At 40.4% G+C, this 25,936-nt stretch overlaps 1 protein-coding gene across 1 annotated transcript in view; it reads left to right on the top strand.

Moving 5' to 3' along the window:
* LOC103681833 (collagen alpha-4(VI) chain-like) overlaps positions 1-25,936 on the top strand; it is a 95,934-nt gene that overhangs the window by 19,143 nt on the left and 50,855 nt on the right. The window contains 9 exon segments of the mRNA XM_008711419.2: positions 5,371-5,916; positions 6,257-6,811; positions 10,413-10,747; positions 11,714-11,792; positions 13,323-13,468; positions 13,624-13,716; positions 15,536-15,589; positions 23,524-23,595; positions 24,658-24,684. Of these exon segments, the coding sequence (XP_008709641.2) occupies positions 5,371-5,916; positions 6,257-6,811; positions 10,413-10,747; positions 11,714-11,792; positions 13,323-13,468; positions 13,624-13,716; positions 15,536-15,589; positions 23,524-23,595; positions 24,658-24,684 (1,907 nt within the window).

Genomic DNA, 25,936 nt, shown 5'->3' with positions numbered 1-25,936 from the left:
ATCCCTTTTATTGGTATTTAAAATTTATTTTTATTTTTTATTTTAAAAAGGATTTTATTTATTCATCGGACACAGAGAGAGAGCACAAGCAGGGGGAGGGCAAAGGGAGAGGGAGAAGCAGACTCTCCACTGAGCAGGGAGCCTGATGTGGGGCTCCATCCCAGGACCCCGGTCTCATGACCTGAGTCAAAGGCAGACGCTTAATCCACTGAGCCACCCAGGCACCCCTTTTTATCAGTTTGATGAAAATATATGTAATTTACAGTAGAAGCCTTAGGGGATCTTGTATGGATTTACTAAATCTTAAGCTCCTTGAAGTAGAAAATTATTTCTAAAAAGACATGAACCTTCTTGAAATTAAAAAATTTTAACTTAAAATATAAATGAACACTAATTTGCCAGTCTTCTGTGTAGAGCCAAGGCTTCTTTGAATATGCTGATTGGATTGTTCTGTATGTTTTCTTCATCAAACATCCACTAGTATAGTTTCTATAATTTCTAGTTTCAGTTTCTTTAAAGTGGGAAAAATACTTAGCCACGTTTGAAACAATCTGAGTATAGAATCCTGATTTTTATGGTCTTAAAAATTCAATTTTTGTAGCGTTATCTGGTACACCAACAGTTTCCTTTCAAACAATTTGCTTTTATTGGGTCTTTTCTAAGCAGTTAACCTGGTTTTCATAGACATAATAAACCTCTTTTATTCACACTCATATACTATTGATTTGCACAATATTTGATTTGTTGTGTAATTGTAGTACCGAACTGCCATAAATAGGCTGAGCACAGACTCACATTACCCTCGGTAGGCTTATTCTTTGTTGACCTTACAAATAAGCTAGTCAGTCATTTTACCAGTAAAAATGGGTTTATTTGGGAATAGCAGAGAACTGCAATTCAGGAAAGGAAAGCTACAGCAAAAACAGGAGGCGAGTCCAACAAACAAAGGAGAGGAATATTATTTTATTGAGAAGGAAGAATTTGGGAGGGATTGTTTTGAATGAAAGGCCATTGGAAAAATACAAGAGTTCAGAGTGATGGCAGTTTCTCATTGGCTAGGTTGCTGGGGTAGTTGATTTCTTGTAGGAGATGCATTATTCATTCTTTTCCTGTTGGAGTTATAATTGATTCTTTCCTGCTGAGGATTCTTCTGTTGGGGCCCGAAATGGACAAGCGGTAGGTCATGAGAGTTCCCCTTTCTGCTCTCCTGCCTCCATTTCAGAGAGGTTTCCCTTTATTAAGTTTCACATCTTTCACTGAGTGAAGCAGGACTGTGTTGTGCTACTCTTGGGGGCTCCCGGGGGGGGGGGGAGACACTCAGCGTATTGTGGGAGCATCACTCATGTGTTACTGATGTGACGGGAGGAAGTCAATTATCTGGTGAGCCGCTTAAGAGGAAGTTGGTTAGGAGAGCTCCTACTGTGTATGCAGTTTCAAAAACACACCAGAGAAAACAGAGCAGTTAAGTATATGCACCTTGGAGTCAAACTGTCTGAATTTTAAATCCCTAATTTTCCATTTACTGGCTATCCTAAGTATCTTTGTGTCTGTCTGTTCGTTTGTCTATTTTTGTCCACCCATGCTAATATTTCGAAGATTCAAATCAGAATAATAGAAAGAAGTTGACTACTTGAAATGTAGATAATTAACTTAAAATTCAAGGCTGTGATTATATCTTCAGGGGAAAATCACTGAGCCTTTTTAAAAAACAATCATTAAATAATCTTGTAATTTCTTCATTCCTTGTGCGGAGGTCTAGAGATTCAAAATATCTAAATAAATTCCTGTCTTTTGCTTTGGCCTGTATTTTTTGTCCCTTTCTCTGTTCTGGGAATGAGAAACAAAATCATTAAATGTGAATTTCATTTCCTTGTGCACCCCCTCCCTATAATCTGTAGAGAAGAAGGAGAGAAGCCTCCTTTTCTCTTCTTCTAATTCACAGACAGTATAAGGGCTGAGAGTTGATTTCGTTCCCAGACTGCATAGCAGCTAAAATGAAACCTGGAATCAGGAAAATTCAGTCTAAAATCTGGAGTGGTTAGAGGTAAATGGAAGTTGGGGCAATGTTACCAGAATTCTGTCCTGGATGACCATAAGATCATAATATCTACCGTTTGTTACTCATCAGCTATGTGCCAGATAGTCTGGTAAGCACTCGTGTATGTAATAGATACGGATCCATAGTGGCATCCAGACTGTAAAAATTATAGAGTTTCTCTTTCTCTCTTCCCTCCTGCCTCAAATTTCCATCTGCCAAGACTGGCATGAATGTGCAAAGCCAGACAGTCTTCGGGGCTCTGGGATCCTTTGGACCGTGCAAAGGCCCTGGGCTTCAGTGGAGCCGCTTTGGACCACTGGCTCCAGAGATGCATGGGGCTGGCTCCAGAGATGCCTCTTCCTGCCCTGTGGTCTTTTTCTCAAACTTGGGCCTGCCCTCTGCCTGTCATCAGTGGGTGATGGCTTCCGGTAAGGTCTGAATTTCTGCCTTCTTTTTTCTATAACTTGCCCTCGAGACTCCAGGCATTCAACAAACACTTTACCAGAGAGGTGGGTAACTATTTTCCACACCCTTCCAAGTCACACCCCCTTCCAGTGCCTGCCCCACTGGAGGAGGATTGCCAGATATGATGCGGGACGCCCGGTAACAATTGAACTTCATTCAGATAAACAATAAATACTTTTTAAAATCATAAGTGTGTCCCATGTATCATGCAGACCAAGGTCCTCCCAAGTGAAAGGCCTGACCAAGGGAGCCCATCTGCCGCCTCAGACCACTTCCCTTTCAGTCAGGAAACATGAAAAGTCTCTTGATTCATCCCTTGGACAAGGGGGTCTAGAAATTAAAAACACAAGGCTGGACCACATTTTCTGAGAGGTGCAAGGAGAAAATCATGTGTCATTTTTTTTTTTTTTTGAGGAATCTGCTATGTGACAATGGGTGATCTTAATCATTAATTTTTAGTACTCAGCTCTGCTGTTTTCTGTGATCTTATTTAGTCCTTACTATAATCTTACTGAGTAGGTGTTAAGATTGCCATTTGACAGGTTAGGGAACTGAGATGCAAAGGGGCAAGACTGGACATTAAGGGGTTGAGAAAGGATCCATACGTAGAGCCATTTTGCCCTATGGAGTCTAAGCCTTAATACACAGTGATTGACTTAAGTAAGCCTCATTTAAAACAGGAAGTTTTATATTAAATGAATTAAGTTTCAGAAAGTGTACTCTTTTGCCCATATTTTAAGAAGTCAAAGCTGGGGGCATCACAATGCTGGATTTCAAGCTGTACTGCAAAGCTGTGATCACAAAGGCAGCATGGTACTGGCACAAAAACAGACACATGGACCAGTGGAACAGAATAGAGAACCCAGAAATGGACCCTTGGCTGTTTGGGCAACTAATCTTTGATAAAGCAGGAAAAAACATCCGGTGGAAAACAGTCTCTTCAATAAATGCTGCTGGGAAAATTGGACAGCTACATGCAAAAGAATGAAACTTGACCACTCTCTCACACCATACACAAAGATAAACTCCAAATGGATGAAAGACCTTGATGTGAGACAGGAATCCATCAAAATCATAGAGGAAAACATAGGCAGCAACCTCTACAACATTGACCAAAGCAACCTTTTTCATGACACATCTCCAAAGGCAAGAGAAACAAAAGATAAAATGAACTTGTGGGACTTCATCAAGATAAAAAGCTTCTGCACAGCCAAGGAAACAGTCAAAAAAAACTAAGAGGCAGCCCATGGAATGGGGAGAATATATGCAAATGATACTACAGATAAAAGACTAGTATCCAAGATCTACAAAGAACTCTCAAATATATATGAGAAACAAATAAACAAATCTCATGAAATGGGCAGAAGATATGAACAGACACTTTTCCAAATGATACAAATGGCTAACAGACACGACGAAAAAAATGTTCAAAATCATTAGCCATCAGGAAATTCAAATCAAAACCAACTGAGATACCATTGCCGAGTTAGAATGGCAAAATTGACAAGTAAGAAACAACAATTGCTGGAGAGGATGTGGAGAAGGGGATCCCTCCTACATTGTTGGTGGGAAAGCACAAGTTAAGTACACCACTCTGGAAAACAGTGTGGAGGTCCCTTAAAAAGTTAAAAGGTACCCTATGACCCCACCATTGCACTACTGGGTATTTTACCAAAGATACAGACATAGTGAAGAGAAAGGGCCATATGCACCCAAATGTTCATAGCGATTGTCACAATAGCTAAATGGGAAGGAACCAAGATGCCCTTCAACAGATGACTGGATTAAGAATTGTTGTCCATATATACAATGAATATTAATTCAGCTATCCAGAAAGAAGCGAGTTGTCAACATTTGCTGCAACATGGGCGGCACTGGAGGAGATAATGCTAAGTGAAATAAGTCAAGCAGAGAAAGACAATTATCATATGATTTCTCTCATCTATGGAACATAAGAACTAGGAAGAACGGCAGGGGAAGAAAGGGAAAAAGAAAGGGGGGGTAATCAGAAGGGGGAATGAAGCATGAGAGACTATGGACTCTGAGAAACAAACTGAGGGCTTCAGAGGGGAGGGGAGTGGGGGAATGGGATAGGCCGGTGATGGGTAGTAAGGAGGGCACGTATTGCATGGTGCACTGGGTGTTATACGTAACTAATGAATCATCGAACTTTACATCAAAAACCAGGGATGTACTGTATGGAAAAAAAAAAAAGTCTGACTTGCGTGGGAAACAGAAATATTGGGTACTGAGACAATTCCTAGCTTCAAATATGTCCTGATATTTTACTTTAGCTTGTCCTCAACTTGCTCATTTGAGAAATGTCAAGTACTACTTACTTCATGTCTGATGTGCGGTTCACCAGAAACAGACTCTGAGACAAGGATATGGAAGCAAGTGATTTATCTGGGAGGTGCCCCCTGGGGATACAGTAAGGGGCGTGGAGATTTGAGAAAGGAAAGGAAGTCTCCAGCAGAGGCTGAATTAGTGAGCAGGTAATTGCTGTGGGCAGCTGGGGCTCAGTTCTGCTGGGGACCCAGGGAACTTGTGTAGAGTCCACGTCAGAGTTGCCCCACCCAAAGGACAAGGGAGCTGGCTATGTATCCACTACTCCCCTCTCAGTCGTTGGTTGGTGGCTGCTTCCAAACTCACTCCCAGGCATTGCGGCCTGCCTGCTGCGTGGCTGAGCATGCTTCTGGCCAAATGATATCCCAGGCAGAGCCACAGGTGCTTTCATAGAAAGCTGTTGGCTCTCAAGGGAACAATGAGAGCTGAGGGCGTCTGGGTGGGGATCAGGATGAGTAGCTTTGGCTATGTGCTATCTCACATACTGTTCTAATGGTTTGCTCCTTCTTCTTATCGCCTAGACTGTGTGCACATTGAGAAGGCCGATATTTACTTCCTTGTCGATGGGTCTAGCAGCATCAACCATGACAATTTTCTCGAAATGAAGGTGTTCATGAATGAGGCGATAAAGAGGTTCCAAATTGGGCCTGACAGAGTACGGTTTGGAGTCGTTCAATACTCGGATGGAACTGATATTCACTTTATCCTCAGCCAGTATTCCAGTGTGGCAGGGCTGAAGGCAGCCATTGATGACATCCAGCAGAGGAAAGGTGGCACCATGACCGGTGAGGCCTTGAGCAGCATGGTTCAGGTCTTTGTGAACACCACTCGCAGGGATGTGCCTTGGTATCTCATAATCATCACTGACGGTAAATCTGAGGACCCGGTGGCTGAGCCTGCAGAGGCACTGAGGAGAGAAGGAGTCATCATTTATGCTATTGGAGTAAAAAATGCTAATGTTATGGAGCTCAAGGAGATAGCTAAAGACAGGACGTTTTTCACGCCTGAGTTTGATTCCTTGAAGGCCATCCAACGAGATGTGGTACAGGACATCTGCTCCTCAGAGAGTAAGAGTTGTTTCTTTAGTCTCTCTTTNNNGTGTATGTATTGAATCTAATGAAATAGGCTTCATTCTCAAAGTGTGGACTCACTGGGGTCCAAAAGTGAATGTTGGACAGAGTGACCATGACCTGGAATGAAGCAAGCTGGTTAGATTTCTGTCTTTATCATACAGCTGTGTCTCCTTTGTGCTGGGTCACAGAAAATTTTTCTCATTGACTTCCTCTTCCACCCCCTTTAAAAATATTTTCATTTTTGTATATATGCCACCCTGGACTGTCCCTGGGGACTTGTAATTAATTGGTTTCAGACTCTGAGTGAATGTTCTGTTCTCCTTGTTGTCCCCAGCCTGTAAGAATAGGCAAGCTGATATCATCTTCCTCATAGACGGTTCAGAATCCATCTCCCCAGAAGACTTTGAAAAGATGAAGGGATTCGTGAAGAGGATGGTGAACCAAGCTGATATTAGTGCTGATGAGATTCAGATTGGCCTTTTGCAGTTCAGCTCAACCCCCCAGGAAGAATTCAGACTTGACCAATACTCCTCAAAGGTGGACATCCACAAAGCCATCACAAATGTTCAGCAGATGAATGATGGCACCCGCACTGGGAAAGCCCTGAATTTCACTCGGCATTTTTTTGACAGTTCAAGAGGAGGGAGACCCAATGTTCAACAGTATTTGATTGTGATCACTGATGGGGTTGCCCAGGATGATGTAGTCATGCCAGCCAAGGCTCTCAGGGATAGGAACATCGTTATTTTTGCCATTGGGGTGGGAGAAGCCAAAAATGCTCAGCTTTTGCAGATTACTGATGACCCGCAGAAAGTGTACTATGAAGAGAATTTTGAGTCCCTGCAGAACTTGGAGAAGAAAATTCTTCTTAAGGTCTGCATTCCACAAGGTGAGTGATGGAGGATTTGCTATTTGATCCATAAGCACATCGTAAGTGTCAGGGATGCTGTTGTCTCTCTTAGTAAAATGAAACTGATCCTTCTAGCTGGAGGAGAGAGGGAAGTTCACCCTGAGGGGAGGATAGCAGGCCTGAACCCTGGGTGCTGTGGTTTACCTTCCCCTGGGGATTCTTTCCGTTGTTCTCATGGCTGTCACCACTCTGGACTCCAGTGACCTGAACCTTCTCAGAACTCTGTCTCTAGAAAGTCCTTACAACTCTTAGGTTTACTCCTCGTAGATAGAAAAACCAGACTGGAATATGTAAACACAATTTACTGAAGATTTGGGCATACCAGAAGGGAGATAGGAACAGAGGATAATATCAGGTACACTGGTGCTCTTATGAGCTAGAGCACAGTGTTTTTCTACGTGGCTTTGTAGAGAGGCCTCTCTACTTTGTTGCCAGGAAGGTTTCATATGGCTGAGGTCATCCTTAACCCCATTTTATCTCAAGTTTTTATCCTAAACAGTAAGGTCCAGAAACAGGTGTTCTTCCGCCCAACAGTCTGGGTCTGCTCTTCCCCCAAGACTTGCCTTACAATGTGCAATTGACCGGGAGAATATCTTCACGGACAGTGCTCCCTCCTATCCACAGGGAGTGAGATTCTCCATCACAATCACATTCTAATCAGAATGGCTAACCTTTGGGTGGTCCTTTTTTGTGCTTGGGGCTATTCCAAGGGCTTCCAATATTAAAACATTTAATCTTCACATAACCCTATTAAATAGATACTATTTTTTTTTTTTAAGATCTTATTTGTTTATTAGACCGAGAGAGACACAGCGAGAGAGGGAACACCAGCAGGGGGAGTGGGAGAGGGAGAAGCGGGCTTCCCGCCAAGCAGGGAGCCTGATGCGGGGCTCTATCCCCGAACTTCGGGATTGCGCCCTGGGCCGAAGGGAGACGCCCAATGACTGAGCCACCCAGGCGCCCCTAAACAGATACTGTTTTACAGCTGGGGAAACTAAAGCACACCCAAATCAGGTTATTTGGCCCAAGTAAATAGCACCGCTGAGATTTAAACCTGAGGCAATCCGGTTGCAGAGTTTGTGTGCTAGATACTGTTCCACATTGTTTTTTGGTATAGCACGGTAGAGCATAAGAGGGCCTCTCGAACTTTAATATGCATTTGAATCACCCGGAGCTCTTATTGAAAAGCAGATTCTGATTCAGTAGGTCAGAGCGGGGTTCTGCAATTCTCACAAGCTCCCAGGTGATGCTGATCCTGCTGGTACTCAAATGTACGCTTTGAGTAGGAGGGTAGTGTAGTATAGTGTGTAGTACACTGTAGTGTGGTATTGTATAGTATGATCTTGTAGCGCATAACAAGGTAGTACAGTACAGAAGAGTTTGATATAGTATGATACAGTACAGAATGTCATAGGACGGTATACAGTGGCGTAATATGGTATAGTAATACATGGTAAAGTATAGTATAATAAAGCATAGTATAGTATGAAATCGTATAAAGGAGTGTAAAATGAAACCCATAAGGCCCAACATTCCTACATCAACACTATGTGAAGCAGATACTATTACTATGATACCTAATTCCCAGATGAGAAAAGCAAGAAAGAGGTAAGAAACGAAGATGGGAAATAACGTGAGTCAGGGTTTGAACTTTCCAGAAGTTTGGTGTTGAAAACTAGAGCCAATTTTCTAGAGTATTAAATTAATATTTTTGTTTATACTGAGTAAAGGATATCACTTTGCCGTGTCCTTGGTAAATTCAGAAATCAATCGGATAGAGTGGATGTGTGAAATTATTTTTTAAATAAGCATGGATTTTGGGTTGTCCTACATTAAGCTGTTCAGAGTTTTCAGGAGTTAAAGTCCATTTTTGTTTGTTTATATGTACCTGGGTATTATTCCGGGCAGAAGAAGAGATACAGGATTCCAGCTTCTCTTTTCAGATTATTTTGTACCACATAGTGAATTAGGATTTACATTCATCTTCAGCTTTGTCTTTTGACTTTTTGATAAAATTAGCTGGGTACCTCAATGATGGCTGGAACCTAATTAATTCTGGAATTCTAGAATCATAAAGCTGAATCATAAAGACCTTAGAGATTACCTGGCAAGGTTCAACCCTCTACATTAACAGGGAAAAAAATGCTTGCATATTCTTACATTTACAGAATAAAGCCAGCTGAAAATGTTCCTGGGGGAAAATGTAAATTAGAAATGTTGGAATAATATACCATACTGCAGAAAGGAAATTCCTTTTTTTCTGAAATGAGATCTGATGTAGAAATGGGATTTACATCTGTGAAAACTCCTTTTGGTGAATTTCAATTAGAGATTTAAAAGTCAAAACAAAACCAAGATATTTTATATGAAAGGAGGGGAGGAAGGCATTTGCTGTCTTGGCAATTCTGGAAGCATATCTGGCCAGCTAGCACTGAGTGTGTTATTTAGGGGATGAAAAACTCATGGCTCAGTCCTGGATCTCAGATCCCTGAGAAACTTTAAGACATTGTTTATGACCATTTTCACTGGTAAAGGGTCCAGTATTTATTTATTTTCTTCAGATTTGTCCCCTAAAATCTGCAGTTTTGTTTTTATTGATTCTGAGCCAAATACTCCAGTGTGTGCTTGTCTAAGGAGAAAATGTCCACATGTCTTGGATTGCACTGGATAATTGCAAGTTATGCTTGTTGTCCAGAAGTAGTTGATAATAGTGACCCTTTTATCATTGTTAAGTTACACTTTAAGTCATTTGTCCAGATTCTAATTCAGGTGCATTTGTGACCAGCATTTCCTCCCCATTGGAATTTTGTGCACGGTCTTATTATTCACCAGTGAGTGGGTGGGTATAGCCTGAAAGATCAGTGCGTTTTCAGATTCTCACAATACTCTTCCAGGAAGGCTTAACAATTTTCAGGTAGAAGAAACAGAAAATTGAGAGTGATTGTCAGTCTTGGTCTTTTCTGATATGCTTCCCTGAAATAAGGTATATGCAGAGGTGGTGAATGAGAAAAGAAACTTTTGAGGGAGAAGAAAATAGTACAGCATGTGCTGGAAGAGACTCAAGGCTCATTTATATTCCCTTCTTTATTCATTTATCAAACACTTCATGAGCATCTATCTATATTAGGCATTGGGAAAGTAAGATGATGTAATCCCTGCTATGAAGGAATCTTTGTTTAATGGGAGAGAAGCTCAAGTAAAGTAGCATGGACATACAGGGACATTTAATAAGGCAACTTGAGGGCCTGGGGACATGAGTTAGAGAGGGGTTTGAGGGGGAGGTCTCTGGAGCTGAAACTTGAAGGACATGTATGGGTTAACCAGATTGGGGTGGAGGAGATGGGAAAGGACACTTCAGGTAGAGGGAATAGGAGCTGCAGAGGAATGGATGTATGAAACACTGTATGTTGTATCAGTTAGCTTTGCTGTGTAACAGACCATCCCCCAGATTAAACATTGTTTAGCTTATATTTCTGTGGATTGGCTGCAGATTCTTCTTTCAGGGTTGGCTGATGTCTTCTGGGCTTGGTCATGCGTCTATAGATGACTAATTTGATTTTCTTCTCTTCCACCTTCAAAGGATGCAACATAGATTTGTCTGTAGGACTTGATATTTCCACTCCCAGAAGTCCAGTTCAGCAGAAGCTTCAACAGTTACTGCCAGAGGTGATGCAACAGTTGGCCTTGCTTTCCAACATCAGCTGTAGTGCTGGTGGTGGCCTCAACTTGATGTTCCGCTTCTTGGTCCCTGGCTCAAATGGCCAGCTTATCTTTGACTCGGGCTTTAAAAAGTATAGTGATGATATTATTCAGACATTCTTAATTCATCAGACTGCCACGAGCAACTATATGGATGCGGAATTTTTGAAGTCCCTGGGAGATCGTGCTATCCAACTGTCTTCTGCTAATGTGAAGGTAATAAATGCTGAGAAACCATGATACAGTGCCAATCGCCAGGGTTGGCAGGATAAGGCTTTTGTGACTGAGGCTAATAAACTGTTCTTCACTGGAGATTCTATATAGAGGAAAACCATAATCTTCAGTTAAGACCAACAAGGGATATGTTTTCATTCAATCAACAAATATTTACTAAGCCCTAGAGGTTCTGTGCTAAATAATGCCAGTAGAGATAAAAAGATAAATCTCTGCCCTCAAGTTACTCACAGTTTAGAGATCCAGATTCTTCCATGGTGCAAATTCATTCCAAAGACAACTTGGAAGATATTAACTCCTTATGGTCACTGATTGTCATGTAGAGTAGGGCCCATTATTTTTCTAGTCAGCACTCTGAACTATTTTTAATAACTAGCTAATGGCTTGTTAGTGGTCCTCCCTTCCTGTTGCCCAAGACTATTAACCCACTAAAGCCTACAGAGATGAAAAGATTTTATGTGATGTTTATTTGGAAATGACATCCCCAAACTTTGCAAGTTACATTTCGTTCTTCCTTCAATAATGCATCAAGTGGATTTATTTCTTAAAATATGGAATTTACTTTTAAATTAAAGATTTTTCTTTGAGTAAAGGTAACACAGTTTAATGACAAAAACGCATTAAAATATTGGTATTTTTGCACTGATAAAGGTGAATATTGTAAGACCATTTTTGGAAGGTATTTTTAAGGGAATACATTAAGCTGGTTCAAATTCTTTTTTTGGCAGGGGCCTTGGGGATGTAGAAGTAAAAGTGAATGTGTAATAAAGTAACAACTAAACAAAGGGGTGAAATGAAACAGGGTGAAAGGCTGGATACAACCAGAAAAGCTAAGCTTATCCTTGCATTTTTACAAAATGTGCAACTTCCAGCATTTATCTTTCTCCTTTCCCCTTCCTCCCCTCTATCCTTGTTCCCCTCCACCCTCCTCTCTCTCATAAACAACAGGTCCTTTTAGTGTTTACAGATGGACTGGATGATAATTTCCAGAGACTGAAGTTAACATCTGAGCTTCTCCGCAGCAAAGGTAAGTGCTCGTAGTTGCCCTGGGTGGGCTGTTCCTCCCACAGGGACCGAGATCCTCTTTCAGATTTCCAGATGGCACTGGCTTCCATTAAGCCTTCCATAGACTAACCTTGGTGGTTGGAGCTCAGTGCCCACAGGCTGATGCTCTGTATGAATCAGGGCTGAGAGAACCCAGAGTCCCATATCCCTGACACTGACCAAGGGTCATTGTGACTGAGACAGGACTGACGAGTAACCAGCCTGGCATCTGCTTTTGAGGGTTGAATGGGCAACTCCTACTTCATTTTGAATGGGTGCCATTTGCTCTTGCAGGCTACCAAGGGATCCATATGTCTCTTTTTCCTGAACTCTGGAATCACTGGGCTTTGCTTTTCCACTGCCCTTCCTTCCTCCTTTGCTCACCAATTCTTCTTCTCTCTCCATTCCCCAAGGGCTGCTACTAGTCTATATGGCATCTTTGTGAAATTAGAACAAGATGCCAATGCTCTGGGTGTATGCGACCCTGTGCCTGGGTACCTGGCTTCAAGAGTAGTAAGCTGGCTGGATTTCAGGGGCCCCCAGCTCCCTCAGCGGGGCAGTACCACCTGTACAGCTGTGCGCCTTTGCTCTCCTGTTCCCATTTCATGTCACATAAAAGCTCTAAGGCAAACTCAAGATGAACAAGCAGCATCTCAAGCTCCCTGTACTCCTCTTCCTTCTCCGTAGAGTATGTTCGGTATATTCCTCTTGAGATGATGCTTTCCGTTGGTTAACAATGTGCTGGAATATTTGCTGTGACAACTTGCTCCCAACTGGATTTACCACATAGGAAGTTTAAAATGTTGCGAATCTTCTGGAAGGGAATTTGAAGTATTTGACAAAAGACGGCCAACTTTGCCTACATGCTAGATCAGCATTCCATTTCTAGAAATTTATTTTAAGGAATAATTAAGAACATGTAAACAACTTTTAATCACAAGATTGTTAAGTAGCTTGTTTACAATAGCAAAAAGCTGATGTGTGTACATATGTGTGTGTGAATTTAGTGTTCAAAATATTCACAAATATTTATTCTGAAATTCTATGAATGGTGATTTCCAGACAATTTGAAAAGTGTCCTTGGCCATTTGTTCTCTTTTATGTGGGCAAATCCACATGATTTTTTCATGCCTTCATCAGTAGGGTGGGCTCAGGCTGCAATAATTAACAACCTTCAAATCCCAGTGGCTTAAACGAGCAAGAATATATTTATCTTATGCCTTATGACCATTCATTTGAGTCTCATTCTTATCACTTAAGGACCCAGGCTGAAAGAGGGTCTGTTCCTGTGGCAGGAGACAGGAAATGGGGCAAATTATGTACTGTTCTGAAAATTTCTCCCAGGGAGTGACACATGTCACTTCTGGTCTTGTTTCATTGGTCAGAAATGCAGTTTGAGACAAGACAGGTAAAGGATATAGGAAAGGTGCGATGATGCATGAATATCTAGGGCCAGGACAAAGACCGTTCAAAAGACATGCAAGTAAATCTCCAACCTGCTGGTATTTTGAAGGATTATCTGGGCTCCTCTTTGTTGGCCTGGAAGGTGTGCATAAATTAGAAGAGCTCCAGGAGCTAGAATTTGGTAGAGGATTCATATATAATCAACCTCTGAGCACCACACTGCAATCCCTCCCAAGCATCTTACTGAAGCAACTTGTAAGTATTTTTTTCCTTTTTCACACCATCCTTCACTAGGTCTAGTCATTCTAATAATTTTAAAAACCCAGAGGGAATTTTGTCTCTTTAGCGTGTAATGTGACATAGGTTAGCACAGACGAAAGAAATCATGTCACATGAATTCTGTTTTTCAGGACACAATTGTGGAGAGAAGATGCTGCAATATATATATGAAGTGTTTTGGAAAAGATGGGTACCAGGGTGATGGTGGGAACCCTGGGAGCAAGGTGAGAATTTGTTGGATGAGATGGTGCCGGGGGAGAGAAGATCTTTTAGCACCCACTGCTCACCAAGCCCTGTGTTCTGTCTTTACCACACCTTTGCTAATTCTACCCTCTAACAAACCTTTGAGGCAAATGTTACTTCACAGGTGTGCAATAGAAGCTTAGAGAGGGAACATTACTTTCCCAAAGCCCCTGTGTCTACCTGACTCAAGGCTCATGTTCTTTCCACTATATGATGCTGTCTCCTTACATTTATTTGACAAGTAATTTCACGGACAAATTTCACATACTCTACTACAGCACAGAGGTTTTCACTTGTCCACAAGATGTTCCCTTGTGTACCAGCTGCTTTCTTAACGGTGGCCTTTTCCCCTCCGAGCTGACGTTCTCTTCTATAGCTTTAAACGCTGAGGAAAGATACAATCTACTGGTTCCCAAGTGGTCCCTTTGCAACTCTCTGTTAAGTCCATGGTGAAGCGATAGCAAATTTACCATGTTCCACTTTAAAGGGACAATGAATCTCATTAAAAATGGACCTCGGTTATGCAGGGACATGAGGTACCCTTCACACACGAACTACAGCTTCACGATGGTGGGATCATCACAGATCCTCATGTAAGGTTGAATCAGACCCACTGGCTTTGCCCATCCTTTCCCATTCTCTCCTTGTAAGGTTTCCTGTGAGGTTGTGGGAATGAGCTCTGACTGACTTTGCAGATCAGTCTTGATTTAGAACAGTATAAAGTATATAATGACTTTTTGAGAAAAATGGTAGTTATGCCTTAGCACTAGAGTTTTCCTTCTTGCGTTGTTCTTAAGTATCAGACTGGAGAATCAGGAAATCAAGCTTGGGAACCTCTTGACATGTTTTTTTGCAACTCAAGGACTCTGCCTCAGAGGCTGAAGATGGGAATGTTTTGAATAATTAACTTCTCTGTCTTAATGTCTGTAAGAATCCAGTGGTGAGTTGCATTGATGTTCATGTCTTTGTTGATCCCAAAGAGAATATGGCTCCCATATCTTATTGAACATTTTTAAATTAAATAAGCACATCTGGCTATAAATGGCAAGCCAAACTTCCCTGAGAGGAAATGGTTTGTGTGTTTAGTTATCTAAGAAGAAGCAAAAAAGAGAAAGAGAAAGAGATTGGAAGAGACTAAACAGCTGAGTCATACAGAAATAAACAACCGTTTCTCATAAGTAGCCTGGACCGTAACACCTTTGCTTACTGACGTTTTGAAAAACAAGGTCAAAGTCCTCTTTAAGAGGAACAGTGTTCCTTAAACATTTAACTAGAAACTAGTTTTGGTTTGGATTTTCAGAATAGAACGGCTTAAAACAGTATTTTAGGAAAATAAAAAGAGGCTAATGTGCCAACTACTAAGACAAACAGGTATTCAAGTTTTCACTTTAAGACAGGCCAAAAATACTTGTTTCTGCATGTCCCTACACATTGTGCTCCACGTTTAGTTGATTCTCACTAAAATGTCAACTCAGCGAGACAAAGATATCTATTAGTAAAATTTAAAAAAATTTTTGTATTTATTATCATCATCGTCGTCATCATCATCATCATTTTTAGAGAGAAAGCACGAGTGGGGAGGGGCAGAGGGAGAGAGAGAGAATCTCAGGCCTTACTGAATGCAGACCCTGATGTGGGGCTCGATCTTGTGACGGTGAGATTATAACCTGAGCTGGAATCAAGAGTTGGATGTTTAACGGACTGAGCCCCAGGCCCCTATTAATAACAATTTTATTTCATGTAGATTGAAGAAAAGAACTTAGAATCCAAGTTATTTCTTTTGATTTCTTTTTTTCTCAGGGAAAGCCTGGTGCTGATGGATTACCTGGTCATCCTGGTGAAGAAGGTGGATATGTAAGTACTGAATCTTATTTTTTTTTCTTGATTTGAAGGAATATGGTAAAATGGGTCAAGTATTAGAAATACTCAACTGCACTTAAGTCATGAAAATTTTTCTCATCTATGCCACTTAAAATGGGTTTAAAATATCTATATAAAAATAGCCATTTGTTATAACAAATGTTAGGAGGACAAATTCTGTAAAGTTATAATCTCTAAAAGGTGTTTAATGATGAAGGGTGGTCATTTTAATCTGAATTTGAGATAACTGAAACTGTGGTCTATGTCTAATGAGTATGTATGTGATAGTAATTATTAATTGTGAGCTGAATTGCAGGTCATTTGTTAGTATTAACGAGGTAGCTATGTTTGTAAGTAATTTAACAAAATAAATTGAAGAGAACCAAGGCCATTCTTGTAACAAGATCCCTCAGATGCCTTCCTGAGTGGCCAAAAAGGTGATGGAGTTATAGTTACTCACCAAAAGTTTGCTTACAACCCTGGATATATCCCTGGGCATGGGAAAGTTAGCCATTGTGTGATTGGCTGTGGGGAAAAATGTATATTATAGAGAGAACTGGAATGCGGTAGGGCCCATCTTTATTACAACATATAATATCAAAAGGATTTTTAAATGCCTTAGTTTTCAGTTAGTTTTAAGTTGCGGAAAACCACTTTACCATAGGTGTCTATTTTAAAGTTGATATGTATACACCCCTGGTTCTCAAACTTTTGGTCTCAGGATACCTTTACACTCTCTAAGATTATTGAGGACCTCAAAGAGCTTCTGTTGATGTAGTTTCTTTTTTTTTTTTTTTTAAAGATTTTATTTTATTTATTCAACAGAGATAGAGACAGCCAGCGAGAGAGGGAACACAAGCAGGGGGAGTGGGAGAGGAAGAAGCAGGCTTATAACGGAGGAGCCTGATGTGGGGCTCGATCCCACAACGCCGGGATCACGCCCTGAGCCGAAGGCAGACGCTTAACCGCTGTGCCACCCAGGCGCCCCTATGTAGTTTCTATCTATTGATATTTACCATGTTAGAAACTCAAAAGGAAAGAATTTTATTTTATTTTATTTTTGAGAGAGAGAGAGAGGCATGGGAGAGGGGAGGGGCAGAGAGAGAGAGAGAATCCCAAGCAGGCTCCATGCCCAGTGCAGAGGCTAACACCATGCTCGATCTTGCAACCCTGAGATCATAACCTGAGCCAAAATCAAGTCAGTCACTCTACCAACTGAGCCAACCAGGAGCCCCAGAATGAAAAGAATTTTAAAAATATTTATTTATTTTACTCCCAAATAACAAAAACAAGCCCTTAATATAAAGGACACATTCCTTTATGAAAAATAACTGTATTTTCCAAAATGAAATAGATGAGTGAGAAGAGTGGCATTGTTTTACATGTTTTCAATATCTGGCTTATTAGAAGATAGCTGGATTCATATGTCTGCTTCTGTGCTCAGTCTTGTGATATCACTTGCTTTGGGGTTTCTTAAAACCTCTGCTGTAAACTTGCGAGAGTAAGAGTAAGAAAAGATAATGTATCTATGTATGATTGGGGAAGTAGTTTTAATTTTCTGAGCACCCCCTCCCAAAGAGTCTTGGGGACCTGTGTGGTCCTTGGACCTTTGAAAAGTGTTTTTCAAACTGCTGGGCTATCTAAGCTTTAATGTTCTCATCACCCCCTTGGAGTTGCATTGTTTTACTGTTCTGAATATTTAGGTTGCTGGAAATTGGAAAACCAGCAGAAATGAGAAAAAAAAATGCAGCTGTTTGGAGCTATATAAGCCAATTCATTTCTTTGATTATATTTGTGGGAGAATCGCTCAACTTTTCTCTCTTTATTTTGCCTCAGCAATTATAGTCTTAGATGTTAGAAATACATTCAGAAATGTGGGCTATGGATTTTTGCTGTTTTGTTCAGGTATGGTGAAAATATTCCTTTCCATTTTTATGATGTTTTAAAATGTCCTGTAAGTGTTATTTTATTTCTGTCTGCTTGACCTATGGTTCAAGCCTGGCCAAATTGAAGAGAATAATCAGAGTCTGACCAACCTATTAGGATTATCGACACCAATTCCAGACAAATAATATAAACAAGCCCTTGTCTGTCTACAGTAAGAGACAATTTTGTCCCCCGTCTTCACTGTCTTAACATCCTAAAACCAAGATGGTTTATAAAGCCTCTCTAGTACAGAGCTAGGAATATGATGTGAGTGATATATATACCTTTATATAATTTAAAATTTCATAGTAGTCATCTTAAAGACAATAAAAAGAAATAGGTAAAGGTAATTTTAATGATTTATTTAACCCAGTCTATCCAAAATACAATTATTTCAACATGTAACTAATATAAATATAAAAAAATACTGTCTTTGAAATCCAGTGTGTATCTTACACGTATAGCTCATCTCAGTGTGGACTAGACACATTGCAAGTGCATAGTACCCGTGTGTGTGTATGGCTCTAGCAGATGTGATTTTCTTTTTACTGCATTTCTCACAAGAGAAGGTGACTGCAAAATACGTTGTCCCCTAAATGACTTTTAATGTTATTTCCCCCAGAGCAGGTCAGATTGGTCTGCCCAATGGCTGAGATCTCTCTGCAGATGGCAGGCTTTAGAATGGGGCTATAATTTGTAGGTTCAAATTGAAAGCATATAACAACAAAGAACTAATTCATTGTTCCAGTTATGTATTACTCCTCTTCCCCAGACCCCCCACCCCAGCCCCTGCAAGACCCCAGTGGTGCAAAACAGCAATCAATTTATTATATCCATGGACTCTGGGATGGGGAAACTAAGAAAGGAAGAGCAGGTGGCTCTCTGCTAGGTGTCTGAGGTCTCAGCTGGGCTGACTAGGCAGCTGGAGGACCCACTGTGGAGATGACTTCCTCTCTCATGCTCTGGAGCTTGGCTGGGATGGCAGAAGGACGGGCCCTCACAGGGCAAGGACAGGAATGGCGGCTGGGTTTGAGAGGGAGCACCCACCAGGGAGGGTCCATCCTGAGAGGGAGCATTCCAGGAGACCGAGGCTGAAGCTCAAAGCTTCTGAGGGAGCCTCAGAAGTCACATGGTAACTTGTCTGCCACATTCTATTGGGTACAGACAAGTCACTAACTCCAGACCAGATTCAAGGCGGGTGGGGGTGGGGATTAGACCCTTCTCGATGGGGGTGTGGCAAGGTCATATCCAGAAGAGCCCTGAGAGTTTGTTGTGGCCATCTTTGGAAAAGACAATCTGCCAGACTCAGGAATTCTGTATATTTTAAAAATGTACCTATATATCTCTATATTTTTAAAATGGTGGTTTAAATTTGCATTGGTTACCTATCAAAGCCTTACATACCAAATTAGATTATCTAGGGTCCCCAAAAACAGTTATGTAACTTCAGTAGTAATAAAACTAGCTAACATTTGTTGAGAACTTTCTATGTGCTGGATGCATGGCTAAACATTTGGTATACATTTCCTCATTTCATTTACAAAATATTACTGTTACTATTCTCATTTCTCAAAAATAACTTGAACCAGCCTAACATTTCAACAGCTTTTGATCATGTTATTCTTTCCATAGAATCATGGCTATAATTGATAGCTTTAAGCCACTAGTGTGGACAAATGGGAGGCCAATTTTTAGACAGGATAGAGCTTAGTATCTGAATGAGAAACGCAGTAGCTCAAATTTTGTTTCAAAACAATTTGACATAGGTTCCCATTATAATGTGTTTCCTGTTTTTTCATGAGCACATCCTAAAAATGCTTTTGCCCAATTAGAATAAACTTTGAGGGATATAGGTGACAAATGTCTACTTAAAATATTTAACTTAGTTACAAACAAACATTTTAAAGTCTTTCATTGTGTAAAACAGTAGAATAAGAAATTCTGCTTTTTTCTCTTTCTCGTATTTTATCAAATAATTTTATTAAAAATTCTTTCCATGGAGTTTCTATATCAGTTTTCCCAGCATTACTGGAACCTCTGTTTTGGAAACACCTTACCTGATTTTCTAGAGTATATTGTGTTCACTTCTGTCTAAGTTGTTTCAGATAAACCGCTTTTGTGGGTGTGTATGTGATAGAGAGAGCAAGAGAGAGCAGGGGGAAGGGCAGAGGGAGAGGGAGAGAGAGAAACTTAAGTTGGCTCCATGCTCAGGATGGAGCCTGACGCAGAACTCGATCTCATGACCCTGAGATCATGACCTGAGCCAAAATCAAGAGTCAGAGGCTTAAACAACTGAGCCACCCAGGCATCTCTAAGATAAATTGCTTCTTAAGTCTGTTTATAAAGTCTGTCATTGAAAATTTATTTTCAGCTTCAAAAACTCATTGCCTCATTTTTCTTATGAGAATATTTTTATGGTCTTCCTAGTGTAATCATGAATTCTATTGTTTTGAAAAGTGATTTTTAAAAATCTTATTTGTATGGCATCTAACATTTGAAATTGTGAGGTCTCACCATCAAATATGATAAATAAATTATCTCTGTTAGATTTCTTTACCTCCTTTTTTTCTTCTTTTTTAACTGATCTGGTAGGTGACATCCATAAGGATCCCCTAAATAATCCCATATTAACATTGACTGGGTGTCAACACTATGCTGCTTAAAGTTAAGCAATGGAGAGAGTACTCTGAAATATGAGAATCTTTGTGAGGACTTTGTGAAAACTCAAGTTTAAGAATATCCTTTTCTTCCAAGGAGTAATTTTCGGAAAACATACCTAATTATGTATGTATAGCAACTGAAACTTCAGAAACTGGGAATAGAAGTCAAAAGAGTAGGGTTTTTTCTTTTTCTTCACAATTTTCTTTTGAATTTTTAGTTGTGGCAAACTACAAATAACGTAAAATTTACCATCTTAACCATTTCCAGGTGTACAGTTCAGTGGTATGAAGCACATTAATGTTGTTGCCAACCACCTCCACCACCCATCTCCAGAATACTTTTCATCTTGCAAAACTGAAACCCTGTATCCATTATCACTAACTCCTGATGACCCTATCTCCATGGCCTCTGTCAACCACCATTCTACTTTCTGTCTCTACGAATTTGACCATTCTAGGTCCTTATTAAGTAGGACCATACAGTATTTGTATTTTTGGCTTATTTCATTTAGCATAGTGTCCTTAAGATTCATTCATCCATATTGTACCGTATCAGAATCACTTTCCTTTTTAAGGCTGAATAGTATTCTATGGTATGTATAAGGACACTTTTTCTTTATCGGTTTATCTGTTAATGGACACTTGGCTTGCTTTCACTTTATGACTGTTGTCATTAATGCTGCTATGAATATGTGTGTGCAAATATCTCTTTGAGACCTAGCTTCCAATTCTTTGGGGTGTATACCCAGGAGTGGAATTGGTAGATCATACGGTAATTCTATTTTTAGTTTTTTTTTGGAGGGAGGGACCTACCATATGTTTTCCACAGCAGCTGGACTCTTATATTTTCACGAAAAGTGCATAAATGTTCCAATTTCTTCACATCCTCATCCACACTGGTTTCTTTTTGGTTTTGTTTTTGACAATAGCCATCCTAAAGGTGTTTTGTTTTGTTAAAAAAAAACTTCAAGAATTTTCCCTTTGTGTCCCTTTTTTAGGGACTTTTTTTTGTATATAGCAACTATTTCCTCATGAAGGCAACAACCAATTATTCATGATTAATAGCACTGCATAGTACAAAATACTAAAGAGATAATCTTAAAAATTAAATTTTCCGGATGAAACTTAAACACCACACATTGAACCTAAAAATGCAGATGGATGAGGAAGAGGGGGAAATAGACATTTACTTGGCATCTACTGTGTGTGAGGCTTTGCATTCAGCATTTTGTACCTGTTATGACATTTCATCTTCGTGACAATCCTACTGATATGCGCTAATACTTTCATTTTATAGATGTGGAGTTCAAAACTCAGAGAGAGTGACTTATAAGATCAGATAGAGAAGGTTGGAGTTGTGCCAAAACCCCTGTCAGCTGATGCTGGAACCTGTGCTTTTCTCATTATCTATTGCTGTTTAAGTACAAGACACCTCATTTTTCCAATCTGTATGATTTGAGAAGTACTTACATTCTTTTTAAAAAGATTTTATTTATTTGAGAGAGAGAGAAAATGCACGAGCAAGTGTGAGCGGTGGGGAGGGGAGCAGACGAAGAGGGAAAGTCCAAGCAGACTCCCATGTTGAGCACAGAGCCTGACGCAGGGCTCGATCCCATGACCCTGAGATCAGACCTGAGCTGAAACCAATAGTCAGACGCTTAGCCAACTGAGTCACCCAGGTGCCCGTGAAGTACTTTCAGTACAGATTCTCATGCATTCAATACAATGATCCTATGAATGGTTAGCATCAGTATTACCAAGATCCACGTTTTATAAATGGAGGAAATTGTAATTCATAAAGTCATGTGCTTATCCAAGCTCACAAAGCAAGTGGGAGGCAGAACTAGGACTTGAACCCAGGTCCTTTCATTTTTGATCTGAAGTGCTTCTCACTTTACTGTGTTCTCTTTTACTGTCCCAGGCAGCTTATGTAGTGAAGTCATCCAACCTCATTAAATCAAAGTGAGATTACATTTGTAGACCCTCTTGATGAAAACTTATGGGATATACAGTACTTTCTAATTTACATTCAATCAATTTGGCAAAGGCGCACTATCTACCATTCTCTTCCCTATCCAATACCTAGATCCAGAGGTTATATTTACTAATGTAATTTAGGAAGTCATTCTTCACATCCTGATTGGATGCCTGCTGTGTGCCAGACACTATACTTCGGGCTGGAAACCCAGAGATAAATAAAAGAGACATTGTCCTTGTCTCCTAGAAGTTCTTAAAATAGCAGGAAGCAATTTAACACAGAAACAGGTAATAGCACACAATGTAACAGAAAAAGCTTCTCAGAGGAGGAGGTGACATATGATCTATACTTTAGGAATGGTCAGGATTTCACCTAGAAGAGAAAGAGTTACTGGGTATTTACCCCAAAGATACAGACGTAGTGAAGAGAAGGGCCATATGCACCCCAATGTTCATAGCAGCATTGTCCACAATAGCTAAATCGTGGAAGGAGCCGAGATGCCCTTCAACAGATGACTGGATTAAGAAGATGTGGTCCATATATACAATGGAATATTACTCAGCTATCAAAAAGAACGATTTCTCAACATTTGCTGCATCATGGATGGCACTGGAGGAGAAAATGCTAAGTGAAATAAGTCAAGCAGAGAAAGAAAATTATCATATGGTTTCTCTCATCTATGAAACATAAGAACTAGGAAGATTGGTAGGAGAAGAAAGGGATAAAGAAGGGGGGATAATCAGAAGGGGGAATGAAGCATGAGAGACTATGGACTCTGAGAAACAAACTGAGGGCTTCAGAGGGGAGGGGGGTGGGGGAATGGGATAGGCTGGTGATGGGTAGTAAGGAGGGCACGTGTCGCATGGTGCACTGGGTGTTATACGCAACTGATGAATCATCGAACTTTACATAAAAAACCAGGGATGTACTGTATGGTGACTAACATAATATAATAAAAAAACATTATTATAAAAAAAAAGAAGACAAAGAGTTAAATAATGATTGATTCTTTGCAGAATCACAAGGAAACCTTCATCCAGTTTTAGCCGCCAGAAGGAACTGTTCAGACACACGTTCTGTTTTGTTTGAATACTGAAGTTTTGTCCAGGTGGCTTGAATGAATTGATCAGAAATATAGATAACTCGGATTTGTATGATTTAGGGGTTATCATTATGGACAGTTGATGGATGAATATTCTGATTGTCTTGTAGGTGGTCTGATCAGGTCTGTGAGGATATAGAAGTAATTGTAAGGACAGCGTCATATTTTAGTCACTGTGATGGTCATTATTGCTGGTTTGAATCGGTTGGGTGATGATGGAGATAGTTGTTTGACTGTCTCTGTGTGCGTCTTTATTCCATAGGGAGAAAGAGGCCCCCAAGGCCCTCCTGGACCCCGAGGTGAGGAAGGATGTCCAGGTGTGAGAGGACCTAAGGTGAGTGTAGACCTCAAGCTGTGGAATTCTTTCCCTGTCCCTGTTTTATCCCTTGAGTTTGAGGAACATCTTACTTCTTCAACATAGCATCTCAGCTCTTTCTCAGACTGAGGGTTTCCCAGAAGTAGAGCCTGAGAAAAGGAATCAAGTGCAAATAGTTTATTGGGAGGGGATGTCAGTAAATACTAGCAAGACAAGGGAGAACAGGAAGGAAGGTGACCTAGAAAAGATATGGTATCAATTAGATTACCACTGTGGGTAGATGGAGCCTAATTCTGCTGAGGAACTGTGTGAGCCAGCGTTGAACACGCACCTCAACATTGTCCCACCCAACGGGGGAGAGAGCTGGGGCATTTATACACCAAACCCTATCAGGCATGATTTGCAAGCTGCTCTCAGTGGGTATTAATTCCCCAGCACTTCTGAGCTACATTGCATGTGGACAGGCTCTGGTACCAGAACAAGCCCTCAGGAAAAGTCATAGTGCTGACAGTTGGAAGGGGGTTTGAAAATACTGAAATTTTAAAGCCTAGAGAAATAATGGATGGGTCTCCTTTTTCAGTGGTTTCATAAATGTCTCTTAACCTTCCAGGATTAGAAAAGCTCCTTCAATAAGGCCAGAAAATTACCTCTACAATCTCCGAGTCCTATAGAGAGTTTTTCTGACCATAGCAACCCTATTCTGTACATTCTATCAAGTTACGCTTTCAGTTAATTTGTCCTATTGTTCCTGGAAGCCTTCTTATGCTTCCTAGTCAGTGTATTCTCACTTTTGTTTGAAAATATATGATTGAGCTATTAATAAGTGGCAGATCATTGCCATTTCCTGCTCACCCCTACTACGTGAGGAGTTACCGATATGAATTTCTCCAAGTCACAGGCAAAGGGGAGCAGTAGTAATCAGAGTGCTGTGATGCCCACTATAGTCACCGGAGAAGAAATCTTCATTTTGTTCTATGGATTGCATTTTCTTGGAATTTGGAAATATATGGTATCTTAAGTGAAACAAAGGTTTAAAAATCTTATTCAAGCTCAATTCTTTTTATTTCTTCCTAACTTTAGGGAGCAAGAGGATTTTCAGGAGAAAAGGTAGGTGACCTTCCTTCCTCTTGCTTAAACTGGAGAGCAATTTCTTTGGGAAACAGTACTGACTCCACTTGCTTTTCCTTTGCTCGAGTGAGGTGGGACTTAAAACTTTTTGACAAGGGAATATGTCAGATGATATTAATAGTCAAACTGTGATGCTAATGAATGGTTTAAATGAAAATGTATAATTATCTATAATAATTGAGCCACCATATTTGTCACATGATGCTCTGGAAGAGTTGGTCCTGAATTCCAGGTGTGGTCATCAAGGTGAGTATGAAATGGGAGATGGATGCCAGGACAGGGCTGGTAGGAAAGGAGCTGGCACAGTAAGAGAATGACTTTTCTTTCATTCAAAGGCAAAGTACTCACTCACTATTCATGCACTCAAAAAATATATTTGTAGGTACCCACTCTGTTTCCCACATTATCCCTGGGAGTGGCTACAAAGTGATGAACAAAACAAACAAGGGCTGATAGGGCTTCTTTACTCATGTCTCCTGGTACCACTGACTTACCCTTATGGCCTGTGGCAAATACATTACGTAACTGTAGTCTGAGAGTCTGGTGTGCATATTTTCATGCACTAACTCAGCTATCCTTTGGTTTTAAAAAAGTGCCTGGAACTTGATTTCCTCGTACTGATAGTGGGAGCAAATCAACTATTCCACACACGTAATATGCATTTTATTTGGCTTGCAAAACTCTGGACCTTTTTTTTTTCCCCGAAAGATGCTTTATAATAAATGTGGTTTTTAAAAAATGATTTTTATTTTTATTTATTTGAGAGAGAGCTAGAAGGAGAGAGGGAGAACACGAGCAGGGGGAGGGACAGAGGAAGAAGCAGACTCCCCGCTGAGCAGGACCCTGGGATCATGACCCTCCTTGAAGGCAGATGCTTCACCGACTAAGCCACCCAGGTGCCCCTATAATAAATATAACTGCCATTCTGAGATAGTTGGCGAAACGAAGGGCCCATGAGTTCGAAGTGATGGAATATTTGATGAGATGTCACTCTGTAGCTGCCAATTTTTACACTTATCCAGTTAGCTTCAGGTTTTCCATTCTTAAGGAGTTTTCTTATGGTAAGTCTCCCCAAATACATACGTATGGATACACTCCCATTTAATTCCTCCTTAATCTGAGATCTTCTGAGTTTCCATTTGTAAATTAATTCAGACATATTTGCCAGTCTTTTTAAATTAAAAAAAGCCAATGGCAAAAGGACCATCTTTAACAGGCAGACAACCAGTGG

This window comes from Ursus maritimus, unplaced genomic scaffold, assembly GCF_017311325.1.
Source record: "Ursus maritimus isolate PB19 unplaced genomic scaffold, ASM1731132v1 scaffold_20, whole genome shotgun sequence".
Taxonomy (NCBI): domain Eukaryota; kingdom Metazoa; phylum Chordata; class Mammalia; order Carnivora; family Ursidae; genus Ursus; species Ursus maritimus.
The sequence above is the reverse complement of the archived record's forward strand: the minus strand, read 5'-3'. Positions and strand labels throughout refer to the sequence as shown.